The sequence below is a fragment of the Babylonia areolata genome, chromosome 24, assembly GCF_041734735.1.
Source record: "Babylonia areolata isolate BAREFJ2019XMU chromosome 24, ASM4173473v1, whole genome shotgun sequence".
NCBI classification, from domain to species: domain Eukaryota; kingdom Metazoa; phylum Mollusca; class Gastropoda; order Neogastropoda; family Buccinidae; genus Babylonia; species Babylonia areolata.
The window spans coordinates 8,658,595-8,674,013 of NC_134899.1; the positions used below are offsets into that span (position 1 = coordinate 8,658,595).

Below are 15,419 nucleotides of genomic sequence, written 5' to 3' on the forward strand. Positions count from 1 at the left end.
GTCAATCTAACTGCCGAAGCTACACCTTGCCTCAAAAGCCCACAATACTAGCAAGCTATTTCTACCGTCTGATCAGAGTAAATAAACAGCGGAGTTGTTACACACTATTTTTTTTTCAGGACTGTGAAAAAACAAGGGGAATCCCCAAACCAAAAAGTATGCAATATTTTGCATTTTCAGAACTGTTCCATGGGTTACTTTGTGACGTCAGTCAGCCATGGCTCGACCACTTGCATGTTCATTATACCAACCTGCCACCCCTTTCATGTCCAACAAGAGCTATTTTTAGACAGGCAGTGAGCAACCAAAACATCCTTCAGTACCTCGAAACATCGCTGTCTGCTAGGAGTTACTTAGTATATTTGTACTTGGCCTCCGAACGATGTGGAAAACAGTACACTGAAGATTATGTTACAATTAAAAAAAACCAACAACTTAACTCTCTCCATATGAATGGCGAAAGAGACGATGTTAACAGCGTTTCATCCCAATTACCATCATCAAAATATTGCAAGTGGAACGCTCTTATACTGAAGAGGTGAATGTTGACAAAGAATACGACAATTCTGACGACGGAAGCTAAAGGTTGGGTCATTCAGACACCCACTGGACATCCGAGGGGTCTGTGTAGAGGAGAAGAGAGGACTGGCCGTACTGAGTGAGTTAATACATCTTTCAAAGTTAGGTATTGCATGTTTTACAGACTTCCACGCTTGGACTACTATAAATAGAAGCACAGTTTGCAAAGGTCATAGCGGTCTTCCTTCGTGCTTGCAGAATGCGATGTAATGTAACTGAAAGTGTGCTTGGAAAATCGATTTTGTGTATTTGTATGCTTGTTGAAGACATTTATGCAGTAAGTTTTTTTTTAGGCCTTTGCGCAAATCTCTCTCTGAATAAAAACTCATCTGCCTTCTTCGCCTCCTGTCAAATACATGTTACTGCGAATTATGGAGTGAATGCGGCACACTGTGATCCAAGATGTCCGCTTCTGTTGATTCGTGCAGGGTCTGTCAAGTACGATTTCTGTTATGTTTATTCTACTTAATCTAGTAACATCTGTAAAATATGTGTGTGCAGTAAACATGTTGATGTTGTATCAGTCTCAAATGTAAATAGTGTAAGACCTTCCCACTGAGTATAAAACATAAAACCCTTTTTATGCCTTGAGTCATCTTTTAAAACGTAATGTTTTAGGTGAGTGAGATCTGTTATAAGAAAATTATCTTCCTTACTAATAATTAGTTTTCACCAGCTGTCGTGGCAAAGTGGTTAGTGTCGCGGACTTACGGCTGGGAGGACGTGGGTTTGAATCCCAGTGGAGGTGGGTTTTTCAGCTCGTGGCCGGCTCTATCCAGAGCTGAGTGTGCTGTGGGCTTAAATGGGCAGACTGGGACCACACAGTCGAGTGTCATCCATTTCAAGGATGCGTATTTGGGTGTGTCTGCAAGTGTCTGTATCTCTCGGGCCTGGTTAACGCTGGGATATCATTATGACAGGAAGCGTAGAGTACAACCTTGTCACGCAGTCCCAAACCAAAATAGACCTCCATAGCAACATCGTCATCGTCATCCTCCTCCTCCTTCATCATCATCAATATAAACAAAACAGTCTCAAAGTCTGTGGCCATTCATGCCCTGCTCTCATGGTGACCTCAATTTCGATACCCCTCCACTTCCGTGCTTGGGGTGAGTCCTGTCAATGTCTTCAGTGTTGGCAGATTCATGGGGGACTGTTATTTGAGGGATGTGGTGGCGGTCTCCACACTGGGAGGTACGCTCACTCAGTCTGGCTCCGCGACTAAGCCATTATTGTTGTTGGTAGGGGCCTTAGTAGGTGGTGTCCTAAGTATGTTGAATCAGAACAGGCACCACTGAACACCACCAAAGTGACTTAGCAGCAGTGCAGGGTCTCCTCTGGTGTGTGGCCTCCTGGCGACCTAACATCGATGGTTCCCTGCGGACTGCCGACACTGGAACTGTGACGGACAAACCCGGGTGTGGCCGTGTATGGGGGAATCTAAATGAGCGGCATGGGAGTAATGCCACTGAAATGGTGCAGATGATGGGGCAGCAAAAAAAAAAAAAAAAATTTTCAGTCATACATATAACGTCCCATTAGCAGGCACATTGAGAGATGTGTGTATAAATGTAACTTTGACACTGAGGAAAGGAAGTTCTATTTTCAGCAACAAATATATCAATGAACTGCTATTGTTCAGTGTGTCAGTATGTCACACAAAAATGCTAAGTTTTGTAAATAAAATAGAAAAATGTAACAGTAATTTTTTGATGAAAATATTTAAATCTATTTTGTGCTCTTCCCAGGGATGCAATATCATTATGATTAGAATGCATGGAAACAACTGACCATTTGCTATTGTTGTGCCAAATATGGTATCAACTAAGCATTTCCAGAGAAAATGAAAATGTTAAAGTTTACCACAGACACACGCACACACACACACAGGACAACTGAACGCTGGGTTATTACACACTCACTTTGTTGACACAAGTGAGTCAATAAGAGGGATCAGATGCCCAACTTACACCTAGACGCCAACACACACACACACACACACACACCGGAAGCCTGAAACTCACCTGCAGTTCCAGCTCCCCTGTGTTGACGTCAAAGACGCGGTGTTTGCCGGCCTGGGTGAAGGGGAAGAAGACGGGGTCCGGGAAGTACTGGAAGTGACGCAGGATGGTGTCCCCCTGCAGCAGGGTCACCCCGTCCAGCGTCACCAACAGGTCCATGATCTGCGGGGGTGTGAAGGGCTCACTCAGCGTCTGCTTCACGTTCAGCGCCGGACACAGCAGCCGGGAGCCGTCCGCTGAATGACTGCACACCTGCAGAAAGAAACACCGCAGGAATGTTCCTGTGCATATAGGTGTGCATATATACACACACACACACACACATGTACACACACACATGCACACACAAATAAGTTACACGAGGGTTGAACTCCTGCAAAACGAGACAGCCATACACCAATGCCAGAGGCTGGTGTACACTGCACACGCAGGTTTCTGCAGCCCACAGAAGCTGACGCCTATTACGGATCTTTAACATGCATTATGTTATCTTCCCTTTGCTTGCACATGTGGGTCAGGGGACGGCCTATAACCCACCAGTTTCAAATCATCAACCTCAGTTTCAGGTTCACTTTCAAGGAGTGTCAAAGTGTGCAGACTGATCCATGTACACTCCACCACATCTGCTGTAAAATAAAAAAGGAGCTGATGCCTGACCAACACACTAACCCATTCAATGCCTGACCAACACACTAACCCATTCAATGCCTGACCAACACATTAACCCATTCAATGCCTGACCAACACACTAACCCATTCAATGCCTGACCAACACACTAACCCATTCAATGCCTGACCAACATACTAACCCATTCAATACCTGACCAACACATTAACCCATTCAATGCCTGACCTACACATTAATCCATTCAATGCCTGACCAACACATTAACCCATTCAATCCTGGGGAGTTTTCAGCACCAGCAGGCTTTCATGACATACTGACGAAGAAAAAAACAGAGAAAATACATTGTTTTTCCCCCGAATTACGTGTGGACACATCCTGAAATACCATAGCAGTGAGTTCCCTTTCTCTGTCGTTCATGCAGATCTAAGAATGAGAAAACCGTTTTAATGAGGAAAATTTTGATGCCAGAGCAATTGTTGGGCGCAGGGCTCAGTGAATTAACCGAATGAGTTGGTCAGGCTTTGAGAGCCGACCCCAGGTCACTGACCTCAGAGACCTGTCCCACACTCCAAACAGCTCAGCTTTGTTGCCCGTCTTTCAAAAACATGAAACGTGACCCTGTTTTCTTTTTCTTCTTCTCCAAAACAAATCTTCTTCTGCGTTCTCTAACCTCCAAAACGAATTAAATGTATTTCTGACATCTTCTGTCTACTTTCTTCTTCTTCTTCTGCGTTCACTCGTATGCACACGAGTGGGCTTTTACATGTATGACCGTTTTTACCCCGCCATGTAGGCAGCCATACTCCGTTTTCAGGGGTGTGCATACTGGGTTTGTTCTTGCTTCCATAACCCACTGAACGCTGACATGGATTACAGGATCTTTAACGTGCGTATTTGATCTTCTGCTTGCATATATAAACGAAGGGGGTTCAGGCACTAGCAGGTCTGCACATATGTTGACCTGGGAGATCGTAAAAATCTCCACCCTTTACCCACCAGGCGCCGTCACCGTGATTCGAACCCGGGACCCTCAGATTGACAGTCCAACGCTTTAACAACTCGGCTATTGCGCCCGTCTATCTTCTATCTACTGAAATATTTCACTTGTCAGCTAAAGTCAGACAGAGGACTGCTGTAACTAGGTGTGCTGATTGAAAAATGACTGGTGATATGGCAAGACACAAAACAACAAATGCCAAAGAGATGGTGCACAAGAAAATTCAGTTCAAGTCAAAGATTACATCATCTGCTTCAGACACATTCGAAACAGTAAGAAACTCTTCTCTAGGCTCATTCAAAAGCTCATCAACAGAAAAGACAGTGAAATGAAAACAAAACGAATAACCAGTATACCCTTCTTTGACTAAAATGTTCACATCAATCATCATGTAAAAGGAAAATGCTCAGGTAAGAAAAACTGACAAACACAATAAGTACAACATGACACATGAACTGACGATAGAGACAGATCTAAAATGCAGACAGGGAAGAGGCTGACAGATGACAAAAGACATGCAAAAGAGGCAATGATTTTATGTTGCTATGAGTCTACAAGAAAGAATGACAATTTGACAGACACACAAATTCAATTCAATTCATGTTGTTTAGAGCCCAGCCGACCGTTTAGGCCATCTCAGGGCTGTTACCACGTTTCAACAAAAAAATCTTCTCAAAACTGTAAATAAAATATCTTATTTAAAATTTTTATGTTTACAGCCCAGCCAGCCACTTAGGCCATCTCAGGGCTGTGACCACAACAAATCTTTACAGTATGCCTTTTTTAAAAAACATGCAATTAAAAATATCTAAATCTTGTTAAAAATATTTGTTTCTCTTAAAAAGTCCATTACTGCCCAGGGAGGCACATCCCTGAACAGTGTTCTCAAGGACTCAGCTGTGTAGTGTTTATGTCGGACCTCGTTGACAGACACACAAAAGACAAAGACAAAAGAAGACAAAAGACAGACGGACGGACAGGAAGAGACAAAACGAAAGTTGATGAGACATGTCTGCAATCAATGAAAAGTGTGTGTGTGTGTGTGAGCGCGCGTGTGTGTGTGTGTGTGTGTGCGTGCGTGCAGGCTTGCATGTGTGTGCATAAGCTCAAATGCGTATGCATGTGCATGTGTGAGTACATAAAAAAGCGCATGCATAATACATTGTGCTTTGTTTCAGTTTTCAGACTACACTACTTTAAAAAGTATCAAGCTGAAAATACATGATAATGTGCAAAATAAAAAATGCATTTTCATATGTGCAATGTTTGTGTCAGTGTCTGTCAACATGTTTATAATAATCACTAATTTCAATGTTCTAAAGTGAGTGTGCAATGCTTTTATATGAATGTCTTATATGTTTACTCCTGTTTTTTCAGTCACGATTAATGTCTTTGTGTTCTGAGTAATTACTGATTGCCTGCATTTAGTTTGCTGTACCTGAAGTACTTTACATTGAGGAGATAATACAGTTACTCTTATCTTGATGTAATTTCTCTTGAGGAGATAATACAGTTACTCTCATCTTGATGTAATTTCTCTTTAGGAGATAATACAGTTACTCTTATCTTGATGTAATTTCTCTTTAAGAGATAATACAGTTACTCTTGATGTAATTTTTCTTGAGGAGATAATACAGTTACTTTTGATGTAATTTCTCTTGTGGAGATAACAGTTACTCTTGATGTAATTTCTCTTGAGGAGATAATACAGTTACTCTTATCTTGATGTAATTTCTCTTGAGGAGATAATACAGTAACTCTCATCTTGATGTAATTTCTCTTTAAGAGATAATACAGTTACTCTTGATGTAATTTCTCTTGAGGAGATAATACAGTTACTCTTGATGTAATTTCTCTTGAGGAGATAATACAGTTACTCTTGACATAATTTCTGTTGAGGAGATAATAAAGTTACTTTTGATGTAATTTCTCTTCGGGAGATAACAGTTACTCTTGATGTAATTTCTTTTGAGGAGATAACAGTTACTCTTGATGTAATTTCTTTTGAGGAGATAACAGTTACTTTTGATGTAATTTCTCTTTAAGAGATAATACAGTTACTCTTGATGTAATTTCTCTTGAGGAGATAATACAGTTACTCTTATCTTGATGTAATTTCTCTTTAAGAGATAATACAGTTACTCTTATCTTGATGTAATTTCTCTTTAAGAGATAATACAGTTACTCTTGATGTAATTTCTCTTGAGGAGATAATACAGTTACTTTTGATGTAATTTCTCTTCGGGAGATAACAGTTACTCTTGATGTAATTTCTTTTGAGGAGATAACAGTTACTTTTGATGTAATTTCTCTTTAAGAGATAATACAGTTACTCTAATCTTGATGTAATTTCTCTTGAGGAGATAATACAGTTACTCTTGATGTAATTTCTCTTGAGGAGATAATACAGTTACTCTTGATGTAATTTATCTTGAGGAGATAATACATTTACTCTTGATGTAATTTCTCTTGAGGAGATAATACATTTACTCTTGATGTAATTTCTCTTGAGGAGATAATACAGTTACTCTTGACATAATTTCTGTTGAGGAGATAATACAGTTACTCTTGATGTGATTTCTCTTGAGGAGATAATACAGTTAATCTTATCTTACCTCTGATGCAAAGACGTACTGCTTATCGTACTTGGCTTTGAGGATGGGGCGCTGAGCGGCATGTAGATTAGTTCCAAACATTGTGATCATGATGCCCCCACTGGCAAACACACACACACACCACAACCATCAAACATAAAAAGCAAATTCACATTTGTCAGGTAACACTACATTTGGATGGACGGACTGAATTACCATCAAATGGGGCTGTCAGTTTCATCATGTTGTTGTCAATCACGTTCCTTTTCAAACCAATCATCAGACAAGAGAGATCCTTCTCCATTGCGAAAGCTGTCCATGATCACAAGCAGTGTATATCTGCTGACTGTGACTATTTGCTTTAGTGGACACAGTTTTCAGCGCATTTTTTTTTGCACATGATGCAACCCCCTTTTCCACGCACATATCACGTGGTCAGTTAGCAAATTATTATCGAGTAGAAAGGGATCTTCTATCTGATGTATGTTCATTTAAGTAGCATCTTTATAATCCAGACACATCAAACTAACTGTTCAGAGTCTGTTTATGTGAACTGAACCAAACTCCAATGAAGGAAAAATCGGAACATATGCAGGACATCAGTGGATGTCTTATAGTGCAGAGGTTTGACAAAGCAAAAGAGACAGCTCATTCTAAGTGTAAGGTCAGAGAAAGTGTTCAGATCTGGGAATGCGGAAAGAGAGTGGATGTAGACAGAAACAAGATACAACTTAAAATGTCCATGGGGTGAAAAACAAAACAACCTCGCCCCCCCACCCCCCGCTGAAAAAACAGCACCCAACCCCAACCCCAATCAAACAAATGGCGCTGACCTGACAAAGCTTCTGTGCGGAGACAGCCTGGTGATGGTGGGGTCAGGCAGGAAGTGGAAGGGATGGGGGGATATCAGATCCTGGTCGTCGATGGTAACCTTCAGCGCCACCTCCTTTGTCTCTGACGTTGCCTCCGTCAGGCATCGGATCTCACTGGACAATCGGCTGTAACCAAATTCATGATTAAAAACAATCATATTCATTATTGCTTGCAGCTCAGCTGACAGCATGCTACCTCACTCAACGATCACCTGTGACCAACAGGGAATTTTCTCCCAAAAATTGTGTTTAACTTATCATGATTATCCTGACTCACTGGTGCAGACTCCAGCAGGGGTCTGATTCCTGTCCTGTGCAAACTACTACTCCACCAAAGCAGAGACATCAACAGTAGCTGTAGGCAGTTGCCTTCCTTAGTATATTACTTCCTGTTTGTTTATGTATGTAGTGACCTCTTTTCAGGAAGGCACCTTCCATAACTGAAGCCTGTGCGCTAAGTGGTTAAGTTTTTGCTTTTCCTCTCTGTCATCAATTGTTTGAAGTTTTATTGGTGCATGTTATCAGGTCTTAAAAAAGGACACAAGATTATCTAGTATGTCACATGTTATCATGTATCATAACAGGAAAAAAGACTATCTCCATTGTTTTAAACAATCAGACTGTAATCAGATTGCAAACAATCGGCGGACATAAAAAAAAAAAAGACCAGAAAATAGATGCAAGAAAATGTAGGCAAACACCTCCATGCTGTCATCTGTGTAAGTAGCTGGGCTTTTAATCTTTATTATTACTGTTGTCGCTTACAGTCCTATTGACTGCAGAGGGCCATATCAGGCTGAGAACACTGTTAATATTGATTCATTGCAACCTGAAAATAAAAACAAAACTGGAAGAGAAAATTCGGCACAAGTACAGCCATATCATGTAAACATACCCGCGACATGCCTCTGACATTATCATCCTGTCAATTTTCCCCAGAGAGTTAAAAATAACAACATAATTATGTATAAAGCATATAATTAAACACACAAACAAGCATACAAAACCAAAATATTCCAGCAGGCAACTCACACATACTATGTGCTAAAAAGAAGACAACATAGTAAGAATGCCCACTTAACAAATCCAGAAAATGACCAAAACATGTTCACGACTTTCAAAAGAAATACGGATGAATGAAGCAGCAAGGCTGAAAGTAAAGAACTGACAACAGACAGAAAAGGAAAAAGCCAGAAACAAAGACAGTGATAGTCAAGAGGAAAGTTCTAGCAAATAGTTTTAATAACTGGAGCTTCTTCTTCTTCTTCTTCTTCTTCTGCGTTTGTGGGCTGTGACTCCCACGTTCACTCGTATGTAAACGAGTGGGCTTTTACATGTATGACTGTTTTTACCCCGCCATGTAGGCAGCCATACTCTGCTTTCAGGTGTGTGCATGCTGAGTATGTTCTTGTTTCCATACCCCACTGAATGCTGACATGGATTACAGGATCCTTAACATGCGTATTTGATCTTCTGCTTGCGTATACACACGAAGGGGGTTCAGGCACTAGCAGGTCTGCACATGCTGACCTGGGAGATTGGAAAAAATCTCCACCCTTTACCCACCAGGTGCCATCACCGAGATTCGAACCCAAGACCCTCAGACTGAAAGTCCAACGCTTTAACCACTCGGCTATTGTGCCCGTCACTGAAGGTCCTGATTCAGTCAAAAATAATCTGACTGGAAAGTATATACAAGAACAAGAGTAAACACCTTCTATTCTCCAGGTAAAAACTGTCATGCACCCAAATCCCACTGGTGAAAATGAACATGGGGAGTCACACACCACCTTATGGTGAGGTAAAAACCATAATAAACCAAATCCCACTTGTACTAACAAGCAAAAATATGGGTCACATCACTCCAGATACCGTGATGGCGAGGTCAAATCTGTTATACACCAAAACCACATACAAATAACAAGGTGCAAAAAGGCCTCTCCAACTTTAAAGGGGTGATTTTTTTCTTTTCTTTTTTTCTTTTTGCTGCCCCGTCATCTGCACTGTTTCAGTGGCATTGCTCCCACGCCGCTCATTCTGAGTAACCCACGAACAGCCACACCCAGGTTCGTCTGTCGCAGTCCCAGCGTTGGCAGTCCGCAGGGAACTACCGATATTAGGTCGCCAGGAGGCCACACACCAGAGGAGACCCTGCACTGCTGCTGAGTCGCTTCAGTGGTGTTCAGTGGTGCCTGTTCTTTAACCCTTTGAGCCCGGAGTTCTTGAGCAATTTTAACCCTTGTGCCTGAGCTCCTGAGCCAAAATTTGCAAATAATTGGTATTTAATGTGTCACGGCAGATATAAAAAGAGTGCCCTGACCACCGCTTTACCGGTGGTAGAGAAAAATGACATAATGCCTAGCCACCGGTTGAGCGGTGCGCAAACACTTGTGTCGTGTTTTGCTATTGGTTGACTTATATTGAAATCGATCTTTTTTATCCAAAGCACATGCACAAAACACAGGGAAAAGGCGCGGCCATGTTGGTACTACGTTCGCTGACGTCAGAATATTACAGTTTTTCTGATTGGCTCTTCAATATAAGTCAGCCAATAGCAAAACACGACAAACAAGTGTTTACGCTCCACTCAACCGGAGGCTAGGCATTATGTCATTTTTCTCTACCACCGGTAAAGCGGTGGTCAGGGCACTCTTTTTATATCTGCCGTGACACATTAAATACCAATTATTTGCAAATTTTGGCTCAGGAGCTCAGGCAGAAGGGTTAAAATTGCTCAGGAACTCAGGGCTCAAAGGGTTAAAGAACAGGCACCACTGAACACCACTGAAGCGACTCAGCAGCAGTGCAGGGTCTCCTCTGGTGTGTGGCCTCCTGGCAACCTAATATCGATAGTTCCCTGTGGACTGCCAACGCTGGGACTGCGACAGACGAACCCGGGTGTGGCTGTTTGTGGGGGACTCAGAATGAGCGGCGTGGGAGTAATGCCACTGAAATGGTGCAGATGACGGGGCAGCAAAAAAAAAAAAGAAAAGAAAAGAAAGGCAAGGCCTTCAAGACTCACTTGTGATACACTTTAAAAAAAATCCAAGTTTTTATGTATTGAGTATAATGCATTTACTGTTATATTTATATTTTTTGTATTCTCTAAACTTGGCACTTTGATCTGATATTCTGACCCAACAGCTAGAGCAGTCATTATTATCATTTTTTGTTCAAACAGGAACTTCTTTTGCTAAGCATGGAATTTTTATTTATTTTGCAAACGTTTTGGTGCAGATAGTAAAAAAGGGAAATTACTCTGTAATGCTAGTGGAGTTAATTTGCTTTAAACTGATCTTTCTCATCTTAAACATTACATTTTGAAACAAAAGAGGCAAGGCCTTCAAGACTCACTTGTGATGCACTTTTTAAAAAAAAATGCAAGCTTTTTATGTATTGAGTATTATTTCAAAATGTAATGTTTAAGATGAGAAAGATCAGTTTAAAGCAAACTAAGTTCCCCAGCAGAGCAATTTCCCTTGTTCTGCTATCTACACCAAAACGTTTGCAATAAATAAAACTTCCATGCTTAGCAAAAGAAGTTCCTGTTTGAACAAAAAATGATAATAATGACAGATCCTTTGTTGGGTCGAATATCAGATCAAAGTGCCAAGTTTAGAGAATACAAAAAATATAAATATAACAGTAAATGCATTATACTCAATACATAAAAACTTGGATTTTTTTTAAAGTGTATCACAAGTGAGTCTTGAAGGCCTTGCCTTTCTTTTCTTTTCTTTTTTTTTTTTGCTGCCCCGTCATCTGCACCATTTCAGTGGCATTACTCCCACGCCGCTCATTCTGAGTCCCCCACAAACAGCCACACCCGGGTTCGTCTGTCGCAGTCCCAGCGTTGGCAGTCCACAGGGAACTATCGATATTAGGTTGCCAGGAGGCCACACACCAGAGGAGACCCTGCACTGCTGCTGAGTCGCTTCAGTGGTGTTCAGTGGTGCCTGTTCTTTAACCCTTTGAGCCCTGAGTTCCTGAGCAATTTTAACCCTTCTGCCTGAGCTCCTGAGCCAAAATTTGCAAATAATTGGTATTTAATGTGTCACGGCAGATATAAAAAGAGTGCCCTGACCACCGCTTTACCGGTGGTAGAGAAAAATGACATAATGCCTAGCCACCGGTTGAGCGGTGCGCAAACACTTGTGTCGTGTTTTGCTATTGATTGACTTATATTGAAATCGATCTTTTTTATCCAAAGCACATGCACAAAACACAGCGAAAAGGCACGGCCATGTTGGTACTACGTTCGCTGACGTCAGAATATTACAGTTTTTCTGATTAGCTCTTCAATATAAGTCAACCAATAGCAAAACACGACAAACAAGTGTTTACGCTCCACTCAACCGGAGGCTAGGCATTATGTCATTTTTCTCTACCACCGGTAAAGCGGTGGTCAGGGCTCAAAGGGTTAACAAAGAGTTGCTTGCCCAGCGTTCCATGGTGAAAGGTCCAAAGCCAGACAGACTGACCAGCATCAGAGTTAACCGGTGCACAGTGTGGGAAGGACTGCCACTCCTGCACTGGCCTGTTCAGCCACACCCCCACCCTGTATCAATCACCACCCAGCGCACAACTCCAAAGTCTCCCGAGACTGATGGATGCCAGTCTATCCGCTAACAAGCACTGAATGTGGGAGTTACCTCCTATCACCTTAAGGGGGCGCCATGGCAGAACTGGTTAAGCGTTTGACTTCTGATCCAGTGTTCACCAGTGATCAGGGTTTGAGGACCCAATTTGGAGGTGTTGTGCCCTTGGGGAAGACATTCTATACACTGTTTTCCTCACTCAGCCACACTTTATACACTCAATTTTCCTCACTCAACCACACGTTATACACTCAGTTTTCCTCACTCAGCCACACTTTATACACTCAGTTTTCCTCAATCAACCACACTTTATACACTCAGTTTTCCTCACTCAACCACACTTTCTACACTCTCCTCACTCAACCACACCTTTATACACTCAGTTTTCCTCAATCAACCACACCTTTATACACTCAGTTTTCCTCAATCAACCACACCCTTATACACTCAGTTTTCCTCACTCAACCACACCTTTATACACTCAATTTTCCTCAATCAACCACACCTTTATACACTCAGTTTTCCTCACTCAACCACACCTTTATACACTCAGTTTTCCTCAATCAACCACACCTTTATACACTCAATTTTCCTCACTCAACCAGTCTAGTTCAGTTTCCCAAGGAGGCAGGCCTTGAGGAAAACAGACTGGGCTCCAGTGGACATGAATTCAATGCCCTGATGGCTGTGAAATGCAATGAGACCTTTTTTTTTTTTTTTTTTTTTTTTTTACTGTGGAAGGAAGAGAGGAGGAGGCTGACTCACGAGGTGACGTCACAGGTGTGGGAGCCTAGGGTGACCTTCACATCCGAGCCGATGTCCAGGTGGGTGCCGTTCACACTGATGACGGTGCCGCCAGACACAGGGCCACGGCTGGGGCTGTAGCCTGTCAGGGTGGCTTCCTGAACCATTGTCGTCATCCTCGCCATTATCATCACCGTCATCATTATCGTCATGGTCATCATCATCATCATGGTCATCATCATCATCATGGTCATCATCATCATTATTGTCAACATTATCATGGTCACCATCAATTATCATCCTCATGGTGAAGATCTGCACCATCATCATCATAATCATCATCACCATTTTCATCAATATCATCATCATCACCTTTATCATGGTCACTGTTACTGTTACCATTATCGTCATCATTATTATCAGCATCATTATCAACATGGTCATCATAGTCACTATTATCATCACTGTTGTCATAATCATCACTCCTTGCCTGCCGAACATTTTAATAATTTTGTCATTCATAAGTGCCTGGGAAAAACTCAACTTGAATGAAAAAACACATCAACAACAACAAAAAAACATAATGTGCACTACTTCCTCTAATACACAGATACATCTTTGAATTTTGGCAGGATGACTGCTCATACATAGTACTCCAAGTAGGTGGGTGATAAAGTTGTTATAATTCCATTGCTGTTTTAAATCCAAGTCAATGAAAATTCACATGATGATGAGGAGGCAACTGCGGTCCCGGCTAACTGGGCTAGAATTTTATTACAGTGGAGAGTGTCTTGCCCAAATTACATCACCACTCTCTTGGCCAAGAGGGTTTTAGGACAGTCAGCACTGGGACGGTCCCTAACGGCCAGCTAGCCCCAATGGCTACAGCCCTAGGAGCCAGTGCAGTATTGGCTATTTGTTTGAGTCATAGTCCTCGACAAAGGACTACGCTGTAAATGACTTCCCATTGCAGTGGAGAAACAAATGATCATTCAGCTCTAACTTTGCTGTAAGCTTATGTCAACCCCTGATATAAACTGAGTGTTGTGCCTGTGAATGAGTTAACACAGAGTTGCGTAAAGCAAGGCTCAGCACATCCCCATCCAGAGGTTCCTGCAACCCCAGTGTGCCTGTGTGCGTGGCTCACACATCAGACTTGTGAGCTGTGTGTGGAGGCCTCGTCTGCCGACAAGCGCTGACTGCAGACACTGAAAGCTGCTGCAGGACTTCTGTACAAATGAAACCATGTGGTTGTTTGGGTAATTTGCATTGCCAGTATTCAGTGGACCTGTAAATATCGATCTTGCAGAACCTGAAGTAACACAAAATAAAAGAAAAAAAGAAAAATAAGAAGAAGTAAGAGTGGACTATACACAACTGAGCCCTATCAGATAAAAACAGATCCATCACTTATCACTCACCGCGAAAACATAATGGTCCTCAGAGGTGTCAGAGCCCAGCACTTCGTACGGCTCAAAGTGACTTCTGTCAGTGACATGGACAGACACAAAGCCCTTACCAGACCCTGCTGCTGGCTGGACTTCACAGACCAACCTGCACAACACACACACACACACACTAAATCTTTGGCAACAAAGTATCCATTGGCACAATACACACAACACATATCTGGCAACAAAGTATCAACCAACACAACACACATACATCAAATTTTTGGTAACAAAATATCAATTGACACAACACACACACACATCACATTTTTGGTTAGAAAATATCATCCGGCACCACACATACACACCCTGTCTCTTTGGTAACAAAGTACCAATCTGCACAACACAAACACACACACACACACACACATCGTCTCTTTGGTAACAAAGTACCAATCTGCACAACACAAACACACACACACACACACATCGCCCTTTTGGTAACAAAGCACCAACCAGCACAACACACACACCAAAACTTTGGTAACAAAGTACTAAGCTTTTCAACACACACACACACACACACACACACACACACACACACACCGTCTCTTTAGTGCTGACGCATGCTGGTTATGACATGCTAACCAAGACAGTTCCAGATCGGTCAGAAATGACTAAAAAACTGAGCACACAGTGCCCTGGCAATAACTTATTTCTCTGGTGGCATGGCAATATAAAGACAATCAGAGTTAGTTCCTTTGAATGTACAGTCCCTGTCACAGTACCAAGGTACACATTGTCAGAATGGGCAACAAGCTGCATAAACACTGGCTTAAAATAATTTCAATTTCTATAATTTTCAAGTCCTTAAAACCAGACAGCTGGATACATCTTGGTCACAAACATTGACCATCTTGTCTAACTTGGCAAAGAGCTTGTTCAGATGAGGTGCTGATTTGACTGAAAATGTTCTGGTCGTTTTCAAGACATAT

The 15,419-nt window shown here is 41.9% G+C and overlaps 1 protein-coding gene across 1 annotated transcript in view; it reads right to left on the minus strand.

Moving 5' to 3' along the window:
* Positions 1–15,419, minus strand: part of LOC143299159 (hepatocyte growth factor receptor-like) — a 51,531-nt gene that overhangs the window by 19,912 nt on the left and 16,200 nt on the right. The window contains exons 8-12 of the mRNA XM_076612288.1: positions 14,455–14,587; positions 13,055–13,191; positions 7,653–7,817; positions 6,841–6,940; positions 2,604–2,852 (exon numbers count right to left, since the gene is read on the minus strand). Coding sequence (XP_076468403.1) covers positions 2,604–2,852; positions 6,841–6,940; positions 7,653–7,817; positions 13,055–13,191; positions 14,455–14,587 — 784 coding nt within the window. The remainder of the gene's footprint in view (positions 1–2,603; positions 2,853–6,840; positions 6,941–7,652; positions 7,818–13,054; positions 13,192–14,454; positions 14,588–15,419) is intronic.